At 47.6% G+C, this 26,885-nt stretch overlaps 1 protein-coding gene across 1 annotated transcript; it reads right to left on the bottom strand.

The window, feature by feature from the left end:
• Nucleotides 1-792: 792 nt before the first annotated feature.
• Nucleotides 793-24,278, bottom strand: MPND (MPN domain containing). Its single transcript, XM_060275368.1, has 13 exons — nt 24,227-24,278; nt 22,008-22,222; nt 20,448-20,678; nt 19,228-19,387; nt 16,494-16,569; nt 15,009-15,105; nt 13,586-13,658; nt 11,726-11,802; nt 10,691-10,859; nt 7,797-7,867; nt 5,033-5,122; nt 3,753-3,845; nt 793-2,088 (listed from the first exon to the last, which is right to left on the bottom strand). The coding sequence occupies exons 1-13, from the start codon at nt 24,237-24,239 to the stop codon at nt 2,002-2,004; spliced, it is 1,452 nt and encodes a 483-aa protein (XP_060131351.1). The 5' UTR covers nt 24,240-24,278; the 3' UTR covers nt 793-2,001.
• Between the last annotated feature and the right edge of the window lie 2,607 nt (nt 24,279-26,885).

Genomic DNA, 26,885 nt, shown 5'->3' with positions numbered 1-26,885 from the left:
GAGAGAAAGCTCCACTTCCGCCACCCCCGCACGCCATTGAGGGAAAGGGAGCCAGAGAAAGGACTACAGTTCCCAGGGGCTCCTTTCGGGCAACTGTTCTCGCCGCTTGCTCTCGCGAGATGTCCCGGCGCCGCTCTGTTCCCCAATCCCACCTCTCGCAAGTTCGCGCTCGCTTGCGGCGCAGTGGTTGAATGTGGGGCGGTAGCAGCGCGCTCCGCTGCCTCGTCGTCTCCTCCGACGGAGCTGTCCTTGTCGCCGTTCGTCCGGAAGCTCCGTAAGTGGTGGATCCTCTGAAGCCCCTCTCCCTTTCAGGCTAGCGGAGACGAGCGCGCTGGAGCCGCAGCCGCAGCCGCTGCTTTTAGGGGCGCCGGAATGAGCGGCAGAGGGGAACTTTCTTCCAGGTGTGCCTCGTGATTTTTTTCATGGAACAAGTGTGCCTTGGCCCAAAAAAGGTTGAGAAACACTGTTCTAAAGGATTCGATCACAGGCGACTCCCCGTTGACGCGGGGGTTACATTCGTGGCTCCCGCATGCGTAAGCGAAAATTGCGGGAAATGGGGAGCACCCCAGAGAGTCGTCCTGGCATGGGAGGAGACCCACCCCATCCTGGGGAGGGCCTGCTTGTGAGCCAGAGGATCAGCGGAGCTTTGTTGAGCTGCTTAGCCTCCCCACTTAACAGCTGGCATGCGGGATAGCACAGCAGAAGCTGCCAAGGAAACCCCGCTCCCCCAAGCCCAGCTTGTCCAGAGACCCTTCCAGAGCCCAAAGAGGATGTCATCTGGGCTCTGGGGAGGGTCTCCTCACAAGCCAGAGGCTTGTTGAGGCTGTTCAGCAAAGGCCTACTGATGCACGGGGAATCTGAGCTGGTCAACCAAGCCCTCGCATGAGCCGGAGCGACAGCCTAGTAGCTGACCAGGTGCTTCTCATTTCTGGGTACCACTTCTGGGTGCTTGGCAAACAGAACACGTGTGAGCAGGGAGTTGCCTGTACATTCAACAACAACAAAAACTGGGACAGAACGGCCCCATCCCCAGCAGAGGCTGACCAGAGGGAAGCCAGGGCAGGACTGTACATCGGAAAGAGATGTGCCAGGCAAATGTCCTCCTGGGGGCAGCTTGCTCTGCAGAGCCGTCGCAACCAGTTTGCTGGGCTTCCCAGCTCCTGTCATTCCTGCCAGGAGTCCAGAAGCATCTGAAGCATCGCAGCTTCCCTACCCGAGAGCCGCAGGAACAGATTGATGCACAGCTGCTTTTAAGGAACACGGTAAGGGCAATGCTAGATTTTCACCAACCTGCCGCAAGCCTGTTTTTACACAAAGTAAGCTTCCGTCCTTTTTTAGCTTAAATCCGCTGCCTTTTTACTCGGATTTTGCTGCTTCTACAGATCCGTGAAATTTTTAGAAAGGCAACACCACGCCACCCCTTTTTTATATCTGCCCTCTTATCAGCTCAGACACACCCACCCCAAACATAGGAGGTCGTAGGTGAGTTTCTCCCTACCCACCCACCCTTCACAGCACGAAACGTAAGACGAAACTGGAGAGCTGAGGGCTTCCATTTCATCTCAGAAAACCTCAAGAGGAGATCAGCGGTGTGGACCAGCGCACAATGCTTTGCTGGATTGAATTCGAGATCTACCCAGAGGGTCCTTTTGAGGCCTCGCAAGCCAAGTTGCTTCTGCTCCCTGCTTCAGTCGACCATCTATGAAATGGGTGTGTTCTGTCACGTCACGCCGAGCCCAGTACAGGGGAACAGATAGCTTCTCAAGCTTCCGCATAGGCAAATCAAAGCGTCTTCTTGGCTGGTCCAGTGTCTCCTCTTAAACTCATAAAAAAACCTTTCTTAAACACACACACACACACTGTCTCCATTTCCCTCTCCACCCGCCAAGCAAGATGCAGCAGAACTGGGTTTCAAAGTAGGCGGGGAGCTTCTCGCCCAAACGTCTTTCCCTAACCCGTGACCGGCAGCTCCTTGAAGAGCCTTCATGGTTCCTCCTGGTTTCAGCTGTATTGTTTGAGGATGCTGTAGACTTGTTCCAGGATGTGTCCGAAACCTTGGTCCTTGGGCGTCCTGGAAGCCAATGAGCCCTGCAAGGAAAGAATGGAAGCGTTTGTCATCCAAACAGGCAGGGCACTTAGACCGAAAGCAAGACTCAGCAGCTTGCTAAATGCAAGTAGGCAAGAAAAATTGCTTCTCCCTCACTCGGCCCACACGCAAGTCACCGTGCAATACTCTTTTCTCTAATTCTTTTTAAATTTTTATGTTTTACAATTTAAAATACTCATTTAAACATCCTTAAAATATCAATGACTTCTCGTCTTCTCTTTCCATGGTTCATTTTGCATGTCATAAGTCCCTGCATATTTTACACAAACTAAACCATTCAGTATTCCATTATTGTATCCATCAAAACTTATTTACACTGTTTAATTTATCTTAATGCTGCCAGCGTTTTCAGCTGTACACAATTATTTCCCATATATTCAATAAACATTTCCCAATCTTCTTTAAACGTATGTTCTTCTCTTATTCTATATATTAAGTCTGCAAGTTGTGCATATTCCAACCAGCACCCTTTCTGCTGCAGTTCATCTGCATGTGTAACCCTATTGGTTGCAAATGGTACGCCGTTCCTGTTTGTGCCAAGTGGGCCGGTTTTGTGTGAATTAGGTTCAAAAGAGAAGGTCAGGGTTGGAAAAGGGGTTGTGTCAAAATCTGGAAGGTCATTCCCCCCCCCCCGTCCCCCACTTTGCCTTGCTTCCATAGAACCATAGATTTATATAATAATAATAATAGTTTATTATTTATACCCTGCCCATCTGGCTGGGTTTCTCCAGCCACACTGGGCAGCTCCCAACAGAATATTAAAAGCACAATAAAACATCCAACATTAAAAAACTTCCCTAAACAGGACTAGAATCCTAGAGTTGGAAGAGACCACAAGGGCCATCCAGTCCAACCCCCTGCCAAGCAGGAAACACCATCAGAGCATTCCTGACGGATGGCTGTCAAGCCTCCGCTTAAAGACCTCCAAAGAAGGAGACTCCACCACACTCATTGGCAGCAAGTTCCACTGTCAAACAGCTCTTACTGTCAGACTACCTTCAGGTATCTTTTAAAAGTCATGTAGTTGTTTATTTCCTTGACATCTGATGGGAGTGTGTTCCACAGGGCGGTGCCACCACCGAGAAGGTCCTCTGCCTGGTTCCCTGTAACCTCACTTCTTGCAGTGAGGGAACCGCCAGAAGGCCCTCGGAGCTGGACCTCAGTGTCTGGGCTGAACGATGGGGGTGGAGACGCTCCTTCAGGTATACTGGGATGAGGCCGTTTAGGGTTTTAAAGGTCAGCACCAACACTTTGAATTGTGCTCGGAAACAGACCGGGAGCCAATGTAGGTCTTTCAGGACCGGTGTTATATGGTCTCGGCGGCCGCTCCCAGTCACCAGTCTAGCTGCCGCATTCTGGATTAGTTGTAGTTTCTGGGTCACCTTCACAGGTAGCCCCACGGAGAGCGCATTGCAGTAGTCCAAGCAGGAGATAACCAGAGCATGCATAACTAGAGACCTGTGGAGTCAGAAGGGACCCCCAAGGGTCATCCAGTCCAACCCCCTGCAGCCCAAGAATCCCAGCTTAAAGAATCCCCACCCAACCCCTGCCTGAAAACCTCCAAGGAAGGAGAATCCACCACCTTCCCGGGAGGTCTGCTCCACTGCCGGGCAGCTCTTGCCGTCAGGTTTTTCCTTGAGATTACCTTTAGTTTATCCAAATAGGTCTGCTCCTGACTCCACATCTCTTGAAACTTCACTATGTCGGGCGCTGCTTTGTAAAACTCCACCAGCAGCATCTATGAGGAAGAAAGAACAGGAATCACATTCGGCCTACACCGCAGGAGTGTTGTGCGCAAGGCTTTTTTCCAGCCGGAACTCCCCAGGACCCTGTTCTGGCAGCTCTCGGGTGGATGCCATTGCCATTCTAAGAGAACAAGGGACCTCTTTTTCTAGAAAAGATCTTCCTTGCTTTCCTTCTACTGGTTTTCGTGCAGATTAAAAAAAAAAAAAAAAAACCGTGAGTGGTGCTGTGGTCTAAACCACTGAGCCTCTTAGGCTTGCCAATCAGAAGGTTGGCGGTTCGAATCCCCCGACAGAGTGAGCTCCCGTTGCTCTGTCCCAGCTCCTGCCAACCTCACAGTTCAAAAGCACGTCAAAGTGCAAGTATATAAATAGGAACCGCTGTAGCGGGAAGGTAAACGGCGTTTCCGTGTGCTCTGGTTTCCGTCACGGTGTCCCGTTGCGCCAGAAGCAGTTTAGTCATGCCGGCCACATGACCTGGAAAGCTATCTATGGACAAACGCTGGCTCCCGCGTCCTGAAAGTGAGATGAGCGCTGCAACCCCATAGTCACCTTTGACTGAACTTAACCGTCCAGGGGACCTTTACCCTTTTTTTTTTAACCTTTTCCTGCATTGCGGGGGTTGCAATAGGCCACCCTTTACGTACCTTACAACTCCACAATTCTACGGTTCATTTTTTCTCCCACCAATAAACAGACTTAGGGGACACGGAGAGTTGGCGGAGAGTTGGGCTCTGAAAGGCAACCCCAAATTTCCCTACAACACTGCGATCAGGGGCTTCTTAAAGGAATCTGGCAAGAATTCGAAGGAGGCTTGGGTCTAAGAGAGGCATAGGCAAACTCCGGCCCTCCAGATGCTTTGGGACTACAATTCCCATCATCCCTAGCTAACAGGACCAGTGGTGCGGGGATGATGGGATTTGTAGTCCCAAACATCTGGACGGCTGGAGTTTGCCCATGCCTGGTCTAAGAGGACTCTCAATATTGACTTTCAAGCTCGCACACAACGCTTGCATTGTGAAAGCCCGCAGGGCTCTGAATGTAAGGATTGTTATACCATCAGTTACAAATTTTGTTTTTCGGGAGGCCTCTCTTTAGATCATTGCAGCCCTGTGTGCTTGCAACAAAAGGCGCTTTGGCGACGCAACCCGACAGATGCGAAATCCAGATGAACTAAAGTTACCATCTCGTGGAGAACGTCATTGGTGAGGAAGCCGTCTTGGACGTAGGTGACCTCAACTTCCATGGGGATGCCGTAATCATAAGGCCTTTGCTGGTGGAGGAGGAAAGTTGGCCGGGGAAGGGGGCGAAGAGAGAGAGACACACAGAGAGGTGAATAGTACCAAGTCGATTCTCCCCCCTCTCTCGACTTGCTCAGGAGAACCAAAGTTCTAAAGCGCCCCCTGGTGGCTTAGAGGTGCAGCTCCTCAGAATGCACCACCTCTTTTTTTTTGAGCCAACATACTTCTGAGCAGCAAGTGATTTTACCCTTCTATTGAATGATTATAATATTGATACAGCACCAACTGACTAACACATACGCACACACGTTAACAGCAGCAAACAATTGGCAGTGTACCAAACATCCCCTTGGGAATCAACGCTGCAAATTATCCTGCAGTCTTTTTTCCTCCGCTAGTGCTAATAATAATAATAATAATCCGATGACACAACCTTGATGGCAGAAAGTGAGGAGGAATTAAAGAACCTTTTAATGAGGGTGAAAGAGGAGAGCACAAAATATGGTCTGAAGCTCAACATCCAAAAAACTAAGATCATGGCCACTGGTCCCATCACCTCCTTACAAATAGAAGGGGAGGAAATGGAGGCAGTGAGAGATTTTACTTTCTTGGGCTCCTTGATCACTGCAGATGGTGACAGCAGTCACGAAATTAAAAGACGCCTGCTTCTTGGGAGGAAAGCAATGACAAACCTAGACAGCATCTTAAAAAACAGAGACATCACCTTGCCGACAAAGGTCCGTATAGTTAAAGCTTTGGTTTCCCCAGTAGTGATGTATGGAAGTGAGAGCTGGACCATAAAGAAGGCTGATCACCAAAGAATTGATGCTTTTGAATTATGGTGCTGGAGGAGACTCTTGAGAGTCCCATGGACTGCAAGAAGATCAAACCTATCCATTCTGAAGGAAATCAGCCCTGAGTGCTCACTGGAAGGACAGATCGTGAAGCTGAGGCTCCAATACTTTGGCCACCTCATGAGAAGAGAAGAATCCTTGGAAAAGACCCTGATGTTGGGAAAGATTGAGGGCACAAGGAGAAGGGGACGACAGAGGACAAGATGGTTGGACAGTGTTCTCGAAGCTACGAACATAAGTTTGACCAAACTGCGGGAGGCAGTGGAAGACAGGAGTGCCTGGCGTGCTCTGGTCCATGGGGTCACGAAGAGTCGGACACGACTAAACAACAACAACAACCACCTCGGGTTACAAACGCTTTGGGTTACAGACTCTGCTAACCCGGAAATAGTACCTCGGGTTAAGAACTTTGCATCAGGATGAGAATAGAAATCGCGTGGAGGCGACAGCGGGAGGCCCCATTAGCTAAAGTGGTGCTTCAGGTTAAGAACAGTTTCAGGACCTCTGGAACGAATTACGTTCTTAACCAGAGGTAGCACTGTAGTTTCCGGGTCACCCTCAAAGGGAGCCCCACGTAGAGCGTATTGCTGTAGTTCAAGTGGGAGATAACTAGAGCATGCACCAGCTGACTAACACACACACACATACACACACACATGTTACAGCAGCAAATGATTGGCAGTATACCGGACTCTTGATTTTGGGGCCGTGGGTTCGAGCCCCAGGTTGGGCAAAGGATTCCTGCTAGATGACCCTCGTGTTCCCTCTCGACTCTATAATTCTACGATCTCAGTGATAGATCGTAGATTTACGAAGAATAGATCGATTCCTCTTGGAATACAAATAGCCCTAGATCCAGGCCCTGAGATCTCCAGGCGGAGCTGGGAGATGGACCCCTGTCTCAAACGCTGGAGAGCAGCTGCCATTCAGTGCAGGAGACAGTGAGTTAGATGATATTATTATTATTGTTATTGTTATTTTATTGAATTTATATACCACCCTATACCCGGGGGTCTTGGGGTGGTTCACAGAATAAAATCAAGATATAAAACCGCAAAATACATAATGAAAATAAAAACAACAACTCAATAGCCCCCCCCCCAAACAAAAAACATTTTAAAAGGACATAGGATGTAAATCAGATCAAAAGCCTGGTTTAAAAGGAACATTTTTGCCTGGCACCTAAAGGTGTAAAATGAAGGCGCCAGGCAAACTTCCCTGGGGAGAGAATTCCACAGACGGGGAGCCACTGCAGAGAAGGCCCCGTTCTCGTGTTGCTACCCTCCGCACCTCTCGAGGAGGAGGCGCACAAAGGAGGGTCTCGGAATATGATCTTAGGGTCCGGGTGGGTTCATATGGAAAGAGGTATTGCGGTCCTGAGCCATTTAGCAGGGGTCAGCAAACTTTCAGCAGGGGGGGACGGTCCACTGTCCCTCAGACCTTGTGGGGGGCCGGACTATTTTTTTTGGGGGGGGGGAACAAATTCCTGTGCCCCACCAATAACCCAGAGATGCATTTTAAATAAAAGCACGCATTCTACTCATGTAAAAAAACGCCGATTCCCGGACTGTCCGCGGGCCGGATTGAGAAGGCATTTGTTTGCCTGCCCATGGTTTAAGGTTTTATAGGTTAGAACCAGCACTTTGAATTGGGCCCGGAAACTAATGGGTAGCCAGTGCAGTCGGACCGGGTTTCGGTTTAATATGCTCAGACTGTCTTGCTCCGGTGAGTGACCTGGCCGCTGAATTCTGCACCGGCTGAAGTTTCCAAGCCAATGGTCTGATTTGGTGTAAGGTACTCCCTCCCCCCCGCTCTCCCAAAGAGCACCGTGGTCAGGCGCTGCAGGACTCACCTCCGGAGGGGGCATAACCCAGAAGGGCAAAATCTTCGACTCCATGCCTTGGTTTGCATGGCAGTACGGACCTGAGGAGACAAAAAGACAAACTCCAGATCATTTGGGCACCTAGCATGGGAACAGTGCCAGATTTATGTATAAGCTAAACAAGCAAATGGAACAAACAATGGCAAATAGAAGGGGAAGAAATGGAGGCAGTGGGAGATTTTACCTTCTTGGGCTCCTTGATCACTGCAGATGGTGACAGCAGTCACGAAATTAAAAGTCGCCTGCTTCTTGGGAGACAAGCAATGACAAACCTAGACAGCATCTTAAAAAGCAGAGACATCACCTTGCCTGCAAAGGTCCGTATAGTTAAAGCTATGGTTTTCCCAGTCGTGATGTATGGAAGTGAGAGCTGGACCATAAAGAAGGCTGATCGCCGAAGAATTGATGCTTTTGAATTATGGTGCTATGGTCCATGGGGTCACGAAGAGTCGGACACAACTAAACGACTAAACAACAACAAACAAGCTATAGCTTAGGGCCCCACTCTCTTGGGGGGCCCCAAAAATTTAGAGGGGGAAAAACCTGGATGTACATTTCCAAAATTTAAGATAAGAAAAACAAAATAAAACCTATATGTTTTGTGTTGTGTTGTGTTTTGCAACAGTGTTTTGTGTTGTGTAGGCTCCTATGATGTAAGTCAGGCATAGGCAAACTTCGGCCCTCCAGACGTTTTGGGACTACAATTCCCATCATCCCTGACCACTGGTCCTGCTAGCTAGGGATGGTGGGAGTTGTAGTCCCAAAACATCTGGAGGGCTGAGTTTGCTTATGGCTGATGTAAGTCATGGGCCCCACCTGCTAGCCTGCTCCCTAAAATATCACTGATTTGCTCATTTCTATATATAGGGTGCCTCCATTCTGCATGGACTGCTTGCATGGCAACATGGGCAAATGGCTTGAGATACCTATGAGGAATATGTAGAAATGGCGGAATTTACCGGAAGAATAAGAAATCAAGATAACATTTTTTTTTAAAAAAAGGAAAGAATGGAAATGGTATGTTGAAAATTTACAGATAAATTATAAACAGATAAAAACATTGGCAGGACTTTTGTGATAACCTGCAGTTTCATAAGAGTATATATTTAAAGTAGAGGAATAAATGAACAAATCAAGTTAATTTGGATATGCAGAAGATGTTGACAACAATGTTAAGGAACTGCAGAAAGAGGGGGGAAGGAAGTCAAGTTTTGAAATGTCAAAATGATTGTAAATTTAGTGAAATGTATAAACTTGAAAAGTACAGAATAAAAATACATAAAATGGAAAGGGAAAAATAGAAAAGATTCCTGCATTGCAGGGGTTGGACTAGATGACCCTCAGGGTTCCTTCCAACTCAACAAGTCTATGATTCTATGAAAATTATGCAGAGTGTTGAGAAAGTGGATGAAACTTTTCTCCGTCTCCTGTAATGCTGGATCTCATAGGCATCCATTGAAGATGGATACTGGGAGATCTGGGAAGGGCAAAAGAACGGACGTTTTTCAGTCCAGCATATCTGAAGGAGTGTCTCCACCCCCATCGTTCAGCCTAAACACTGAGGTCCAGTGCCGAGGGCCTTCTGGCGGTTCCCTCGCTGCGAGAAGCGAGGTTACAGGGAACCAGTCAGAGGGCCTTCTCGGTAGTGGCACCCGCCCTGTGGAACGCCCTCCCACCAGATGTCAAAGAGAAAAACAACTACCAGACTTTTAGAAGACATCTGAAGGCAGCCCTGTTTAGGGAAGCTTTTTAATGTTTGACACACTATTGTATTTTAATATTTTGTTGGAAGCCGCCCAGAGTGGCTGGGGAAACCCAGCCAGAGGGGCGGGGTATAAATAATAAATTATTATTATTATTGTTAAGCACAAAGTTTAATGCACTCCAAGAGGCACCAATGGGCACTGGCTTGGATGGCTTTAAGGCTATGATCTTGGTAGATCATGAGACTCAGTGTCATGGGTTCGAGCCCCATGTTGGGCAAAACCTAGATGGTACCCTATAGTTCTATGATTCTATGATGGCTATGTTCTCTCTCCACTGTCAAAATAACATTGACTAAGGATTCACAAGTGGGGAGAGTGACGTTGCCTTCGGGTCCTACTTGCACCCGTCCCATTGATGTTAAATATAATTGGTTAATTGGCACGGAAATGGAGAATGCCTTTGTGCATGGCTGAATTTTTTTTAATGTGGGGGAAGTTCCACTGGAGCACACCAAGTGAGCTCCTTGATAATCAAGTGTTATTGTTCTCTGCTAGCTAACATGTGAGTGTTTAACCTGAGACCACATGGGTTGAATTGCAAATTTCGCCATCTTGGAAGGGTGGCGGCTGAGTCTTTTCTTCCCAGGCTCTGTGGGAGTAAAGATGCGTAAAAAGAGAATCTCCTGTAGGGAGACAAAAACAGCTCTAGGCGGAAAGGAGGCTGTAAGGAGAGACAGAACTTTGCTTACAGGGTCTGTTTGGAATTAACTTTTATTTCCAAGATGTTAGGCCTGTGCTGGACAGCACAATATATTGCATGGAATTATTTGGCTGTATCGTTGATGTTTTTGTTCTGCTTCGAAGAAAGTTCTGCAAGTCAAAGTTTTGAATAATCTTAATGGGTCTAGGCAATTTTCATTCCAGAAAAGAGTCAGTTTTTATGCATCAGTTGCTTCAAGCTGCACAATATCTGCAATAATTGAGGCATCTGGTTGGCCAATGTGAGCAGAAGATGCTGGTTTAGACAGGATTAGACACAGGAGCAATCCATAAAGGTACACTGCTGCCCATTTCTGGGCCTTAACGTTTGCAGAGTGCTGGGAGACGGTGGGCTGTTTCGTTTGGGTTGAGGAGGATGGGCAACCTTCTGCCACTTACCGCAGATGAGAGCCAAGCAAGGCTGGAAGCTGTTGCTGGTCCCCTGGAGCTTCAACTGGTAGTCCATTTGAGTATCGATGTCCTGGAGAGATGGCAGGGCATGGCTGAATGGGTGGCTGTGATACCAGCCCACCAGGCAAAGCCCACGCATAAAGAGGTTCTGGCATATCTGAAGACAAGAGGAAAAGGATGTTGCTTTTCAACGCTGTTTGTGCTTTATTTTTTTCCAGAGCAGGGCAACCAAGATGACAAAGGGTCTGGAAACCAAGCCTGATGAGGAACGGTTGAAGGAGCTGGGTATGGTTAGCCTGGAGAAGGGGAGACTTAGAATCATAGAGTTGGAAGAGACCACAAGGGCCATCCAGTCCAACCAGTCCAAAGCATTCCTGACAGATGGCTGTCAAGCCTCCGTTTAAAGACTCCAAAGAAGGAGACTCCACCACACTCCTTGGTAGCAAATTCCACTGCCAAACAGCTCTTACTGACAGGAAGTTCTTCCTAATGTCTAGGTGGAATCTTCTTTCTTGTAGTTTGAATCCATTGCTCCATGTCCGCTTCTCTGGAGCAGCAGAAAACAATCTTTCTCCCTCCTCTATATGACATCCTTTTATATATTTGAACATGGCTATCATATCACCCCTTAACAGCGTAACACTCAAAACGGAAGCGTGGCACTCAAAACGGAAGCGTAACACTCAAAACGGAGCACGTTCGGCTTCCGGAAAAAGTTTGCAAACCGGAACACTTACTTCCGGGTTTGCAGTGTTTGGGTTCTAAGTTGTTTGAGTACCAAGGCATTTGAGAACCAAGGTACCACTGTATACAATTTGAACACCCATGAACGGCGAGCTACCTGTCCTCCTGTCCTCCTCATCCAAGCTGTTTGCCCAGGAGTTATACTTCCAAGACGGCTGGAGGGCAAAGGAAGAATCGAACAATCTATGGGGCAGCCGTGGTACCCAATACCCCGGCATCCCCAAACACCCCCCCACACACACTCCAGCCCCACCATTACTAATGATATGAGCTCCTTACCTCTTCTTCCACAGCAGCTGCTAAGTCCCCGTCTGCAAGGCGTGATCGGCAAGGGAATGCCCTCAGCACTGTTAACACTGAAAGGTGAAAAAGCAAAGGTAAAGGTAAAGGACCTCTGGACGGTTAAGTCCAGTCAAAGAGAAAAACAACTACCAGACTTTTAGAAGACATCTGAAGGCCGCCCTGTTTAGGGAAGCTTTTAATATCTGAAGGACTATTTTAATATTTTGTTGGAAGCCGCCCAGAGTGGCTAGGGAAGCCCAGCCAGATGGGCGGAGTATAAATAATAAATTATTATTATAATTGTAGAGTTGGATTAGCCAAGGCTAATCTGTGGTGCTGGAGGAGACTCTTGAGAGTCCCATGGACTGCAAGAAGATCAAACCTATCCATTCTGAAGGAGATCAGCCCTGAGTGCTCACTGGAAGGACAGATCGTGAAGCTGAGGCTCCAAGACTTTGGCCACCTCTTGAGAAGAGAAGACTCCCTGGAAAAGACCCTGATGTTGGGAAAGATGGAGGGCACTAGGAGAAGGGGAGGGACGACAGAGGACGAGATGGTTGGACAGTGTTCTCAAAGCTACGAACATGAGTTTGACCAAACTGCGGGAGGCAGTGCAAGACAGGAGTGCCTGGCGTGCTCTGGTCCATGGGGTCACGAAGAGTCGGACACGACTAAACGACTAAACAATAACAAATCTATTGCAACCCCTTGCAATGCAGGAAAAGGTTTTTTTTTTTAAAAAAAAAAAAGGTAAAGGACACCTGGATGGTTAAGTCTAGTCCAAGGCGACTATGGGGTTGCGGCGCTCATCTCGCTTTCAGGCCGAGTGAGCCGGCGTTTGTCTGCAGGCAGCTTTCCGGGTCAAGTGGCCAGCAGGACTAAACCGCTTCTGGCGCAATGGGACACTGTGATGGAAACCAGAAACGCCGTTTACCTTCCTGCCACAGCAGTACCTACTTATCTACTGGGACAGAGCAGCGGGAGCTCACCCCGTTGCGGGTTTTCGAACTGCCGACCTTTGGATTGGCAAGCCCAAGAGGCTCAGTGGTTTAGACCACAGCGCCACCCGTGTCCCTACAACACTGATAGAGAACCAAGGGGTCGTTGGGTTTGGTCAACCAAAGCCCTCCTGCTTTTGGCCAGGCATTAGCTGATATACTGCCTTGAACATGGAGGTTCTGCTTAGCTGCCCAAACTAACCCTCTTTTCTAAGGCTTTAGGAACGGAGCCAGCTGCCCTATATCAAGTCAGAGCATCAGTCCGTCTCGCCCAGTATCATCTCCCCTGATTCTCTAGGACAGGCATCCCCAAACTGCGGCCCTCCAGATGTTTTGGCCTACAACTCCCATGATCCCTAGCTAACAGGACCAGTGATCGGGGGAAGATGGGAATTGATAAGGATCAGGCCCGTGGGGCCAAAAATGTTCCCCACTCCTTCAACTGGGGGGCTTTTGTAGCTCTGCCTGGAGAATCAACCTGCAACCTTCCCCACCAAAAGAAATAGGGTTTTGAATAAATGGCTGCTATAAACAGAAATGCAGAAAGATGCCTTCGACCAAGTCAAGTTTTCCTTCCACCTAAGTTCAGCACCTTTGTCCATTCATTCTTGTGGTTCCTGTTCAGCTGTATTATTATTATTATTATTATTATTATTATTATTATTATTATTATTATTATTATTTTACTGCGTAGGTTAGCACCTGCAATCTGAATTTTGAGATCAGCTTTGAGAGAAACCCCTGCTTGGTTGCCTTAAGCATCTCTCTTAGTTAAATACATTTTAAAGGAAAGGAGGGAGAAAGGAAATTTGGAACATTTCAGCTCCACTCTCTTGCTAGTTACCACAGGGGAACTTACACTGGCTGTTGGTGTCCCAACGACCGCCGAGATAGCCAGTCACTTCACTCTTCGTCAGGTGGCTATGGAAATCCTAAGAGGGAGGGGGAAAGAGCAGAGGTTTGGAGGTTTGGTCACCCTTGGGTGCCGTGGTAACACTCTGGGTGCTGCTGGACTCCAGCTCCCATAATCCCTGCATTGCAGGGGTCAGACTAGATGGCTCTGAGTGTCCCTTCCAACTCTACAGTTCTATAATCCTCTTATCAGAGTCCAAGCTATGCCCACAGAATATCAGATTTGTGGATTCCTCCCCCCACCACCAACAAGCTCTACCTCTCCTTTAAATCAGGACCAGTGAAGGGGTGAAGTGTCTGGAGGCGGTTGGAGGATGGATGGCGGCTAACAGATTGAGGTTGAATCCTGACAAGACAGAAGTACTGTTTTGGGGGGACGGGGGGTGGGCGGGTGGGTGTAGGACTCCCTGGTCCTGAATGGGGCAACTGTGCCCCAAAAGGCTCCCAGGACATTTCCGAGCACAATTCAAAGTGTTGGTGCTGACCTTTAAAGCCCTAAATGACCTCGGCGCAGTATATCTGACGGAGCGTCTCCACCCCCATCGTCCAGCCCAGACACTGAGGTCCAGCTCCGAGGGCCTTCTGGCGGTCCCCTCATTGCGAGAAGCGAGGTTACAGGGAACCAGGCAGAGGGCCTTCTCTACGGTGGTGCCCGCCCTGTGGAACGCCCTCCCATCAGATGTCAAGGAAATAAACAACTATCTGACTTTTAGAAGACATCTGAAGGCAACCCTGTTTAGGGAAGTTTTTAATGTTGGGTGTTTTATTGTGCTTTTAATTCTGTTGGGAGCCGCCCAGAGTGGCTGGGGAAACCCAGCCAGATGAGTGGGGTATAAATTATTATTATTATTATTATTATTATTATTATTATTATTATTATTATTATTATTAATATTTGCAGTAGCAGAGGAAAAAAAACTGCAGGCTATTATTCTGAACCTAAGCAGCGTTGATTCCCAAGGGGATGTTTTTTTAAAAATTGCAATTCTTAAGAGAACTTCCCGCTTGCATTTTTATCAAATGGCAGAATCAGCCCTGTACATTTTTGGCACATGAGGCAGACCCCCAAAATGGCAGACCCCCTCTCCTTTCCACCAGGGAAGAAGAGGGGCGTGAAGATCCACATCAGGAACAAGGGAGGGAAGAAGAAAAATTGACATCAGCCTCTCCTGCCCCGATGGATTCTGCCGCCTGAGATGTTTGATGTTTTAATTCTGTTTTAATATTCTGTTGCGAGCCACCCAGAATGACTGGGGAAACCCAGCCAGATGGGCAGGGTATAAGGAATAATTTATTATTATATTATTACTGAGGCGGTTGCTTGCCTCTTTGTGGGGCCGGCCAGAGCCCTGCCAATGCCCACCACGTACCACTAACAAAAGGACGTTGCTGGAGATGGCGACATTGAAAGGCTGGAACTTGTTAAGGGCTGCGAAAGACGTCACTTCCACCAAGGTGTGGGGATTCCTAAAGGCAGAGAAAGAAACGGCCATCCTGAGGACTAGTAGCATTAAAAAACAATTCATGAGCAGAATGCAAGGGCTTTTAAATACAACTTAAGCTGCCTTGGGGCACTCAATCCTGTATTTATTTATCTTATTTGTTAAACATCCGAGGGTCACAGGGAGGTTTACCCTAACGAATCGCAGTATAAATGGATGACATGTTTTGTTTGTGGAAAATTCCTTCCCGAACAAAGCCCGTTAGAGTGGTTAATCAACAACAACAACAACAACAACTTCTTCACAACTTCTTCAGTTTACACAATTGTGTTCTAGACCAGACACCCCCAAACTTCGGCCCTCCAGATGTTTTGGACTACAATTCCCATCTTCCCTGACCACTGGTCCTCTTAGCTAGGGATCATGGGAGTTGTAGGCCAAAACATCTGGAGGGCCGCAATTTGGGGATGCCTGTTCTAGATCCATCTTGCATTCAGCAAGTCATTATTTTGCTTTCTTACTATTTTGCTGAAAACCGCTGTTGCAAGGTGAGGTGAAACTGTTTCAGCCCGGGGGCCACATTCCCTTCCAGGGGCCACATGCCAGTGGTGGGAGGGCCAGAGCCAAAAGTGGGAGGAGCAATACATGTAAATTTCACGAGTCTAATAACCCCCTCTCTACCCTCCCCAGCTAGCAAGAGGCCTTGCTAAAGGTTCCCTCTCTGCAAGAAGCCAAGTTGCAGGGAACCAGGCAGAGGGCCTTCTCGGTAGTGGCACCTGCCCTGTGGAATGCCCTCCCACCAGATGTCAAAGAGAAAAACAACCACCAGACTTTTAGAAGACATCTGAAGGCAGCCCTGTTTAGGGAAGCTTTTAATGTTTGACGGACTATTGTATTTTAATATTTTGTTGGAAGCCGCCCAGAGTGGCTGGGGAAGCCCAGCCAAAATGGGCGGGGTATAAATAATAAATTATTATTATTATTATTATTATTATTATTATTATTATTATTATTATTCCCAAGGGCATGTTCCGGTTCGGGGGGGAAACACTGTAGGAGAGTGTAAGAATTGTGGGCGCTTTCCAGGGGCCGGCGGAAGAAGTCTAGAAGGCCACGTTTTGAATCCTAGCCAGAGTTTTCTCTTTTACAGTTTTGGCCGCATTTCAGGAAACTAGCTTCTCCAGTTGCGGCTGAATTCCTGCCTCCCCACCCATCAACTCAAAACAGAGGCATCCATTCTCAAGTCTGCCTTCGCCTTGAGGACTAGAACCCCACCTCCCCGCTTTTTAAATTAGACACTGATGTTGTTAGCATGTTGCGCTTGGTACCCAGATTTCACCCCCGTGAGCACAGCTACACAAAAGACATTTGCCTCTAGCTACTGAGAGGATTTCATACATATGATGGACATACCTGGCAGAGTCCCGACTCCCCAGGCTGCAATAACGGACAGGGATTCGATTCCTGCAGTCCAGCCTTTTGCTGTTATCTGGGATTGAAAACAAAGTGACTCGCCAACACTGAGCTAAACTGATCCATGAAACGCAAAATTAAACATCTCCATTCCCACGCCCACCCCCACCCCGTTTCAATGCCCTTCATTGTTGTGGCGTTTCATAGAATCATAGAGTTGGAAGAGACCACAAGGGCCATCCAGTCCAACCCCCTGCCAAGCAGGAAACACCATCAAAGCATTCCTGACAGATGGCTGTCAAGCCTCCGCTTAAAGACCTCCAAAGAAGGAGACTCCACCACACTCCTTGGCAGCAAGTTCCACTGTCGAACAGCTCTTACTGTCAGGAAGTTCTTCCTAATGTTTAGGTGGACTCTTCTTTCTTGTAGTTTGAATCCATTGCTCCATGTCCAATTCTCTGGAGCAGCAGAAAACAACCTTTCACCCTCCTCTATATGACATCCTTTCATATATTTGAACATGGCTATCATATCACCCCTTAACCTTCTCTTCTCCAGGCTAAACATACCCAGCTCCCTAAGCCGTTCCTCATAAGGCATCGTTTCCAGGCCTTTGACCATTTTGGTTGCCCTCTTCTGGACACGTTCCAGCTTGTCAGTATCCTTCTTGAACTGCGGTGCCCAGAACTGGACACAGTACTCCAGGTGAGGTCTGACCAGAGCAGAATACAGTGGTACTATTACTTCCCTTGATCTAGATGCTATACTCCTATTGATGCAGCCCAGAATCGCATTGGCGTTTTTAGCTGCTGCATCACACTGCTGACTCATGTCAAGTTTGTGGTCTACCAAGACTCCTAGATCCTTTTTACATGTACCGCTCTCAAGCCAGGTGTCTCCCATCCTGTATTTGTGCCTTTCCTTTTTTTTTTGCCCAAATGTAGTACTTTACATTTCTCTTTGTTAAAATTCATCTTGTTTGCTTTGGCCCAGTTGTCTAATCTGTTTAAACAGGTTTCTTTTATTCTACATTTTCATTGTGGGTGTTTGTGCTTCGTTTCATTTACAAAATGTATTTTAGTGATTTTTATACATAGCAAAACCAATTGCGACCTTTATCACCTGGCTTGAGAGCAGTACATGTGAAAAGGATCTAGGAGGGACCCAGGTGGCGCTGTGGGTTAAACCACTGAGCCTAGGGCTTGCTGATCAGAAGGTCAGCGGTTCGAATCCCTGTGACGGGGTGAGCTCCCGTTGCTTGGTCCCAGCTCCTGCCAACCTAGCAGTTCGAAAGCACGTCAAAATGCAAGTAGATAAATAGGAACCGCTACAGCAGGAAGGTAAACGGCGTTTCCATGTGCTACTCTGGTTTGCCAGAAGCGGCTTTGTCATGCTGGCCACATGACCTGGAAACTGTACGCTGGCTCCCTCGGCCAATAATGCGAGATGAGCGCGCAACCCCAGAGTCGGTCACGACTGGACCTAATGGTCACGGGTCCCTTTACCTTTACCTATCAAAGGGTAACACTAGCAAAAATTCCTCCCTGCGGCGGCGGGAAGTCTGATTTCCAAGAATCTGTGAGGACATCAGTTCAGACAAATTTCTTTTATTCCAGACTGCCCTGCCGTATAAAGATCTGTTTGTGGAGTTAGGCTGTTTTGCGGTTGCTTATGTAATAAAACTATACAGTTGTACCTTGGTTGTCGAATGCCTTGTGACTCGAACGTTTTGGCTCCCGAACGCCGCAAACCCAGAAGTAAGTGTTCCGGTTTGCAAACTTTTTTTGGAAGCCGAATGTCGGACGCGGCTTCCGATTGAGTGCAGGAAGCTCCTGCAGCCAATGGGAAACCGCGCCTTGGTTTCCGAACATTTTCGGAAGTTGAATGGGCTTCCAGAACGGATTCAGTTCGAGAACCAAAGTATGACTGTGCAGTCGTACCTTGTTTTGCGACCGGGATCCGTTCCGGAGCCCCAGCCGCTAGCCAAAAAGGACGCAGGGCAAAGCGCCGCGTCTGCGCATGTGCGAGCAGCAATCCTGGAAGTAACCCATTCCTTTAGTTCTGGGTTTGCCGCGGACTTTCGCTGGAATAGACGCTAGACGAGGCGGAAGTTCACGGAGGTATTACTGTACTAAGTTTATGGGTGTTTTTAAAGGATGAGCGAAATTGTTTTGTTGTGTAATTAAATCATGTGTAATGGTTTTTTTTATATATACAGTGGTACCTCGGTTTATGAACACAATTGGTTCCGGAAGTCTGTTCATAAACTGAAGCGTTCATAAACTGAAGCGAACTTTCCTATTGAAAGTAATGGAAAGTGGATTAATCTGTTCCAGACGGTCCGCGGGGTACTTAAACCGAAGCGTTCATAAACTGAAGCAAACTTTCCTATTGAAAGTAATGGAAAGTGGATTAATCCGTTCCAGACAGGTCCGCGGAGTACTCAACCCGAAGCGTACTTAACCCAAAGCATGGGTGTAATTGGTTCCGGAAGTCTGTTCATAAACTGAAGCGTTCATAAACTGAAGCGAACTTTCCCATTAAAAGTAATGGAAAGTGAATTAATCCGTTCCAGATGGCTCCGCAGCGTTCGTAAACCGAAAATTCATAAACCGAGGTGTTCATAAACCGAGGTTCCACTGTACAGGTATATAATTGGTTTTACATGTGTAAACTGCTTAGAAGCCCATTTTGGCAAGTCAGCGGCATATAAATCAATACTACATTGACATACCTGAGCTGTGCAGTTCTGCAAGACTTTTGCCCTGCTGCTTCCGGGTCTTGTCCTCCAATTTCTTAGCTAGCATGGACTCTGAGAGGACTGACTTAACCCCCTTGGCTTCTTCCTCCTCCTCCTCGGCAAGCTCATCCTCTTCCCCTTCGCTCACTAAACTCTGGGGGAGGAAAAGAGATGCAATGTCCGTCGGAGAGGACAGTCTCCCCACTGCTGCTCAGCCTACAAGAGCTCTCATGTGAGGAAAGCACAACAGCCATGCCCTCTGTTGCTCCAGACGGCTTCAGATCGAACATCCAGAGCTGTCTGACAGTGGGCCAGAATGCATAAGATAGAGGCAGTTTCTGCAATATACAGTTGCTGACTCAAACTTGCACACATGAAAGAGTTAACCTGAACCCAGAACCTAGGTAGCAAGTGGGTGTGGCTTAGCAGGCCCTCTGCTTCCCCACTTCTCAATCTTTTTCTCTGTGCTTCATGCAAGAAGCAAAGAAGGAGCCATGTGGACGATGGCTCCCAGCTGCAAGAAAAACCAAGTGAACTGCATCTCTCAAAAAAGGAGATCCAATAGCCTGCAACCCAAAGATTGCATGATCCTCTTTGTAAGTAAGTAAAGTTATTTTCTTTTAAAGTCATTTGAAACTTTTCTTCATTTTTGTCTTACTGCCAGCTGAGAGATTTGTCTATTTTAAATTCTGGAAACTCTGCGAGTAAAAATAAATAAATCACTTACTGTGATTTATTCTAGCCTAAGTATTTTTGTGGGGAACATTTGTTTTGAAAGTGGATGAGGGCATATGTGAAATCTAACCAAGTTTTTAATGTGCTCTGCGCAATCGCTGTTGTGCTTAACTCTGCTATGAGAGAGTAAGAATCTCTCTTCCCAACCTCTCTCCCCAGCAGCGTCTGGTGCCCACATTAAATTATTAATTTTGTATGCTGCCCTTCATGCAGAAAGCAGATAGCCCTTGATTTCTTAGCGTAAATGAAAACTGCATTAGTTATTCTTGCACGGAAGCACAAACAAAAGAGGACAAATAACTGTGTCGCCATTAAGTATATATAAAAATTTAGAGTTTGTTTCCTTTCCTTTTTTTAACCCATTAGAAGCAGCTTTTTTGCACTTACCATAACCTGATAAATCTAAACTGTTGCTTACTTAGCTTGTACATAAATGCAGTGTTCTAACAAGTGAAAGAGAAATTAGGGTATTCATTCACCTCCTCTGCAGGGGGCGTGTTGGGCTGGTACTTCTTCAGCCAAACAGCTTTATACTGGTCTAATTTCTGGCCCTTATACTTGACTGACGCCCAGCCACACCCAGACTTCTTGGCTGGGTTGACAAGCTTTTTGCAGTAGGTCGCCCAGGCACTTGGCGAGTTGAACACTTGACCCGTCTCCTGCCAAACGATCTTGCCATCCGTCAACAGGTCGCCCAAGAACTTCTTGCCCTGGGATAGGTGAGAGAGAAGAGAAGTCTTTTTCTAAGTTCATTCATGTCGTAACCAGTTCCAGCTCCTCTCTGTGGGATGTGATACATACGTAGCAGTCAAGTACAACATTCCTTTTTTTTCTAGAGTGGACATGCAAGGGGATGTTTGGTCCTGCCAGTCAGAACTTCCTGTTTCCTCCTGGGCTGGGACATGCTTCCTTTTGCATGTGACTAGAGGTGGGCGTGACCTTACCTGTGCAGGTAACAAAAAGCATAAGGCACGCAGCACTCTCTCTCTCTTTGACTTCCTCCATCGTAGGAGCAACAGCTTTTTCGCTAGGGATGCCCTGTTGGCTGACACTGGGACTATCTCCTTATGGGATAGCTCCACATGTATTTATTTTGTAACTAAGTCTGCCTTCAGGGATCCAACTGTGAACTGAACTGATGTGAGTAAACTTCTTTAATATACTTTAAATAAGATGGTCATGTGTTCATTCCTTTGAGAGGGATAAAAGGGGACTTGCCAGGAACATAAAATTCAATTCTGAATTGTATGGTCATGAGAGGCTTTGTCAGGAGTATGGGCAGGAGTCAGGCTCTGGGGGCTGTAGTGCTTTGCAGGACTGGGGCCTGTCTCAGCTTGTGCTGGAGAAGCAAAGAGTGGTCACTCAGGTGAGGCCTCAGCTTGTGCTGGAGAGGCAAGGAGTGGTCACTCAGGTGAGGCCTCAGCTTGTGCTGGAGAGGCAAGGAGTGGTCACTCAGGTGAGGCCACTTGATACCTCACTGCACCTGGTGGCAGGAGCTGGGAGGGATAAAAGCTCAGCATTTCCCTTTAGCTCTTTGCCACAGCAACGCTATCCCTGTGTGGTTGCTTCTGGCCTCTTGCTCCTTGCACCCCTCGCCTGCCGACGCCTTGAGCCTCGACCCTTGGACTTCACCCTGCTGATGCCTTGCTCCTTGACTCCCAGACCTTCGCCTCTGCCTTGTTCCTTGACCCTGCAACTGCCTGCTGCTGGACCCTCAGCCCTGCACCTGTTCCTGCTTCTACATCACCATCTTGCCTCTGGTCCTGACGTCCCCAGTCAGGGCTTCAACCGCCCGCCGACCGGACCGTGAGAGGCTTAAGCAAGCCTGCAACCAGCTATCCGCTGCGCGTTAGAAGGGCAATGCACTCTGCTAAGTAAAGGGGCTTGCTAGCACAAGTTAAGAAGGATATTAATAAACAATATATCCTCTCCTGCCTCCTTGAACATTCCCACACTCTCAGGTGGGCACGATTGAGGGCCAGCACTCCCCTTGCCCACTTCTTCCAAGGAGGAGCAACAGAATGACGAGAGTGTCTTACCAGGTAGTAAATGGAGAGGACGCCCTCTCCAGGCTCAATCAGCCCGTCTTTGAGAAGCACGCGCAGAGTGATTCCGCGACGGGTCAGGATGCAGCAGCTACGCCTGCCGGGAATCAGTAATTTCCCCACGTTCTCGTGGTCTTCCAAGCTCGCCTCCAGCTCCTCCTCGTCCTCTTCCAGGCAGTCGTCTCCTCCGAGGGATTCTGCATCCAAGGCTCGGGAAGAGTAAACACAAAAGGAATGAACTGGGAGGCGGAAGGGATCGAGCTGGGAAGTTTAGGTTCAATCCCTGGCAAATCCAGGCGGGGTTGGAAATGTTACCCCACCCCACCCCCAAGATCTAGTACACACCAAACTGGGAGGGGTAGCTGATGCTGCAGAAGACAGAATCAGAATTCGAAATGACTGTAAGGATCTAAGGGGTCTCGGTGGACCACAAGCTTAACATGAGTCCACAGTGTGATGCAGCAGCAAAAAAGGCTAATGCTATTCTGGGCTGCATCAGCAAAGGTCTAGTGTTGAGACCATGGATCCATAAAATGAAAGCAATGTACCACAAGACAGTATTGTAGATGATAAAAATTTAATTTCCCCCCCTTACCTGCACTGATGATAGTTATTGTTTGGATGGGGGGCTTTTATGGATCCATGGTCTGAAAGTCTGAAAGGGATTGATCCATTTTGCATTACTTTCTATGGGAAAGCGCGCCGTGGTTTGGGAACGGACTTCCCAACGGACTTCTGGAACGGATTAAGTTTGAGAACCAAGGTATCACTGTATTTGAAACTTTGTTTCATCTGGCAACCGGCCTCCCTCCTCATGGCAAATCTTCCTCTCCCCCCCCCCCCCGAGTGAGGGATACTTCCTCATGCCCCAAGTGAGAATATAAGCCAAAACCGAGAGAAGGGGAAGGAAAGAGGTTCTGCATAGGCCCGACATGGGAAGGGGAATTTTTGGGACATGGGAATTTTTGGTTTATTCTCTTTCTCCCCCCCCCCACTCTACCTATAAATTAAATTTTATTGGTCCGTATAGTTAAAGCTATGGTTTTCCCAGTAGTGATGTATGGAAGTGAGAGCGTGGACCATAAAGAAGGCTGGTCGCCAAAGAATTGATGCTTTTGAATTATGGTGCTGGAGGAGACTCTTGAGAGTCCCATGGACTGCAAGAAGATCAAACCTCTCCATTCTGAAGGAAATCAGCCCTGAGTGCTCACTGGAAGGACAGATCCTGAAGCTGAGGCTCCAGTACTTTGGCCACCTCATGAGAAGAGAAGACTCCCTGGAAAAGACCCTGATGTTGGGAAGGGGAGAAGGGGACGACAGAGGATGATATGGTTGGACAGTGTTCTCAAAGCTACGAACATGAGTTTGACCAAACTGCGGGAGGCAGTGGAAGACAGGAGTTCCTGGCGTGCTCTGGTCCATGGGGTCACGAAGAGTCAGACACGACTAAACGACTAAACAACAACAAATAACCTATTAATATAAAAAAACCCGGCATGAATAAATGAATAGATGCTTAGGATTAGTGTGACCTGCCTTTCACTGGATATATTGAATATTTGTTGTTGTTGTTGTTTACTTGTCTCTGTTGTTGTTTTATCTTTTTGCAAACCGCCTTGAGGTTTGGTGTTGTTGTTTTTTACAATCGTGGTGTCTAAATTTTGTGAAGATATATTAGCAAGGGTGGATGGTTGTAGGTTTTGTTTTGCAATTATGCAGCGTATAAATTTTGTGAAATTAATATAATAGTAAGGATGGATGGATGGACAGAGAGACCGACAGATGATGCATATAAATCTTGACTCTGAAACAGAACCACTGTTAGTCATGCGCATTGTTTCCACTGGGTCTACTCTGAGCAGGTCTAACACCTGTCTACAACCCATCGGGCAGGGAGATAAATGAACAGAAGCTGGGGTTGCGCAGCCCCGACACCAGCACCATTCTCCATCCGTTAAGCTTGGGCTTTGCAGCCGTCTGCGCGCGCTCAGAGGACGAGCGCTCTCCATCCCTCTCTCTTCCCGGCAGGAGTCCGCCTGGGAACCGCGCGCCCCGGGCGCCCAGCTGAAGGCAGGTTACGGGGCCGAAAGCCCATCCTCTGAGCTGGGCTGGCTGCGGGGAGAAAGAGGGGCTGGATCCGAGCCGGGCCGAGAGCGGGCCTCCCTCCCTCCCTCCTGCCTACGGGCCCCGATCCCCGCCTCCCTCCCGGGTACCTGCTGCAGACATGGCTCCGCTTCCCCCTCGCCGCTTCCTCTCGGCGTCACAGTGCGGAGGCTCCCGGCTGTCCCCGCCTCTCCCTGGGAGAAAAGGAGAACGGGAGAGAAAAGAAGACAAAGGAGAGAAGGGAGGAGGGAGGGAGGGAGAGAGAGCGCGCAGAAGAAGGGAATGAGAAAGGGAAGACAAAGGAGAGGAAGCGCAGGAGCAGGACCTGCCCTGGAGGGTCTTCAAATGATAGAAACCTAGAATTGCAAAGGACGCCCGAGAGGGCCATGTAGCCTCTGCAGTGCAGGAATTATAGAATGCTAGAATTGTATATTGTCTCCCTGCTTATTTAACTTATATGCAGAATTCATCATGCAAAAGGCTGGACTGGATGAATCCCAAACCGGAATCAAGATTGCCGTAAGAAATATCAACAACCTCAGATATGCTGATGACACAACCTTGATGGCAGAAAGTGAGGAGGAATTAAAGGAACCTTTTAATGAGGGTGAAAGAGGAGAGCGCAAAATATGGCCTGAAGCTCAACATCCAAAAAACCAAGATCATGGCCACTGGTCCCATCACCTCCTGGCAAATAGAAAGGGAAGAAATAGAGGCAGTGAGAGATTTTACTTTCTTGGGCTCCTTGATCACTGCAGATGGTGACAGCAGTCATGAAATTAAAAGACACCTGCTTCTTGGGAGAAAAGCAATGACAAACCTAGACAGCATCTTAAAAAGCAGAGACATCACCTTGCCTACAAAGGTCCGTATAGTTAAAGCTATGGTTTTCCCAGTAGTGATGTATGGAAGTGAGAGCTGGACCATAAAGAAGGCTGATCGCCGAAGAACTGATGCTTTTGAATTATGGTGCTGGAGGAGACTCTTGAGAGTCCCATGGACTGCAAGAAGGAAGGAAGGAAAGGAAAGGAAGGAAGGAATCTGAAGGAAATCAGCCCTGAGTGCTCACTGGAAGGACAGATTGTGAAGCTGAGGCTCCAGTACTTTGGCCACCTCATGAGAAGAGAAGACTCCCTGGAAAAGACCCTAATGTTGGGAAAGATGGAGGGCACAAGGAGAAGGGGATGACAGAGGATGAGATGGTTGGACAGTGTTCTCAAAGCGACCAACATGAGTTTGACCAAACTGCAGGAGGCATGGAAGACAGGAGTGCCTGGCGTGCTCTGGTTCATGGGGTCACGAAAAGTCAGACACGACTAAATGACTAAACAACAACAAGAAGAATAATTGTGAAGCTGGAAGGGGCTCCCCAGGGGCCATCTAGCCCAACCCGCTGCGATGACCCTGATGGAGGAACCTAGCTTCCTTCCGCGAAGTGCCACCATGCCACAGGGGAAGGGTTCCTGGCCCCAAGCAACCCCCCCCAAAAAAAACCCTGGCATCACTGGAATTATAGCATCACAGCATTGTAGAGTTGGAACTCATCATCAGTGCTTTTTTTTCTTAAAAAATGTTTAGGGGTACTCTCATTTTGACTCAAGAAAATCAACAATTTATCGATGATACATTCTTTATTATTGAGTTTCATTATTTATACAGTTAATCCCGACATTTTCCAAGACATAATAAGTGACACATCGTGATACCAAAATAAATAAACATCAGATAATACTGCTACATTTAAGTCTTAAATTGTTTAATGGCAACTTCCCTCCACCTTAGGGAGCTGGGTATGTTTAGCCTGGAGAAGAGAAGGTTAAGGGGTGATATGACAGCCATGTTCAAATATATAAAAGGATGTCATATAGAGGAGGGTGAAACGTTGTTTTCTGCTGCTCCAGAGAAGCGGACAGGGAGCAATGGATTCAAGCTACAAGAAAGAAGATTCCACCTAAACATTAGGAAGAACTTCCTGACAGTAAGAGCTGTTCGACAGTGGAATTTGCTGCCAAGGAGTGTGGTGGAGTCTCATTCTTTGGAGGTCTTTAAGCGGAGGCTTGAGAGCTGTCTGTCAGGAATGCTTTGATGGTGTTTCCTGCTTGGCAGGGGGTTGGACTGGATGGCCCTTGTGGTCTCTTCCAACTCTATGATTCTATGATTCTACCTCATTGCGGCTCCTTACCTCTTCCTTATCTTTTTTACTGTGTCCCTTTCCCCCCTTTTAATTCATTGGTCCTTCATAATATACAATATATATCTATTATCTACTTTGTGGAAATTAATCAAGGCATCTTAGGGCTTTTGTTTGGGAACAATGTTTTTCCAAATACAACTCTGTAACAATCCCACTCATTTTTGAATTTTTGGTTTGGTTGGTTCCAGATTGCCTATGCCATTTTTGCTAATTCTAGCTACTGTATCCTCCTTCCCAGTTTTTAGCAACTAGCATTCTCGCTGCTCTTGTAGCATGTAAGAAAACCCCCCTCTTATGATTTGGTACATCAGATGTCAGAATGCCTGGAAGAAAGGCTTCCTGCTTTTTCACAAATGTTGGTTTAATTTTTTTTTAACTTGTCATAAACAATATCCCTTAAAAAAAAAAACACAACCCCACCACATGCAGTACATTGTTCCCTCGACTTGAAAACCAACATTTTATAGTTCAAATCGGGGGAAATAAATACAGTAAATGGACAAAAGGCCGCCATCGGAACTGATGATTCACCGTGCTATGGAAGAAACTAAAAAAATTAACATTTTCTCCCATTA

This window comes from Zootoca vivipara, chromosome 6 (genome assembly GCF_963506605.1).
Source record: "Zootoca vivipara chromosome 6, rZooViv1.1, whole genome shotgun sequence".
Taxonomy (NCBI): Eukaryota; Metazoa; Chordata; class Lepidosauria; order Squamata; family Lacertidae; genus Zootoca; species Zootoca vivipara.
This window is presented reverse-complemented; position numbering and strand designations above follow the sequence as displayed.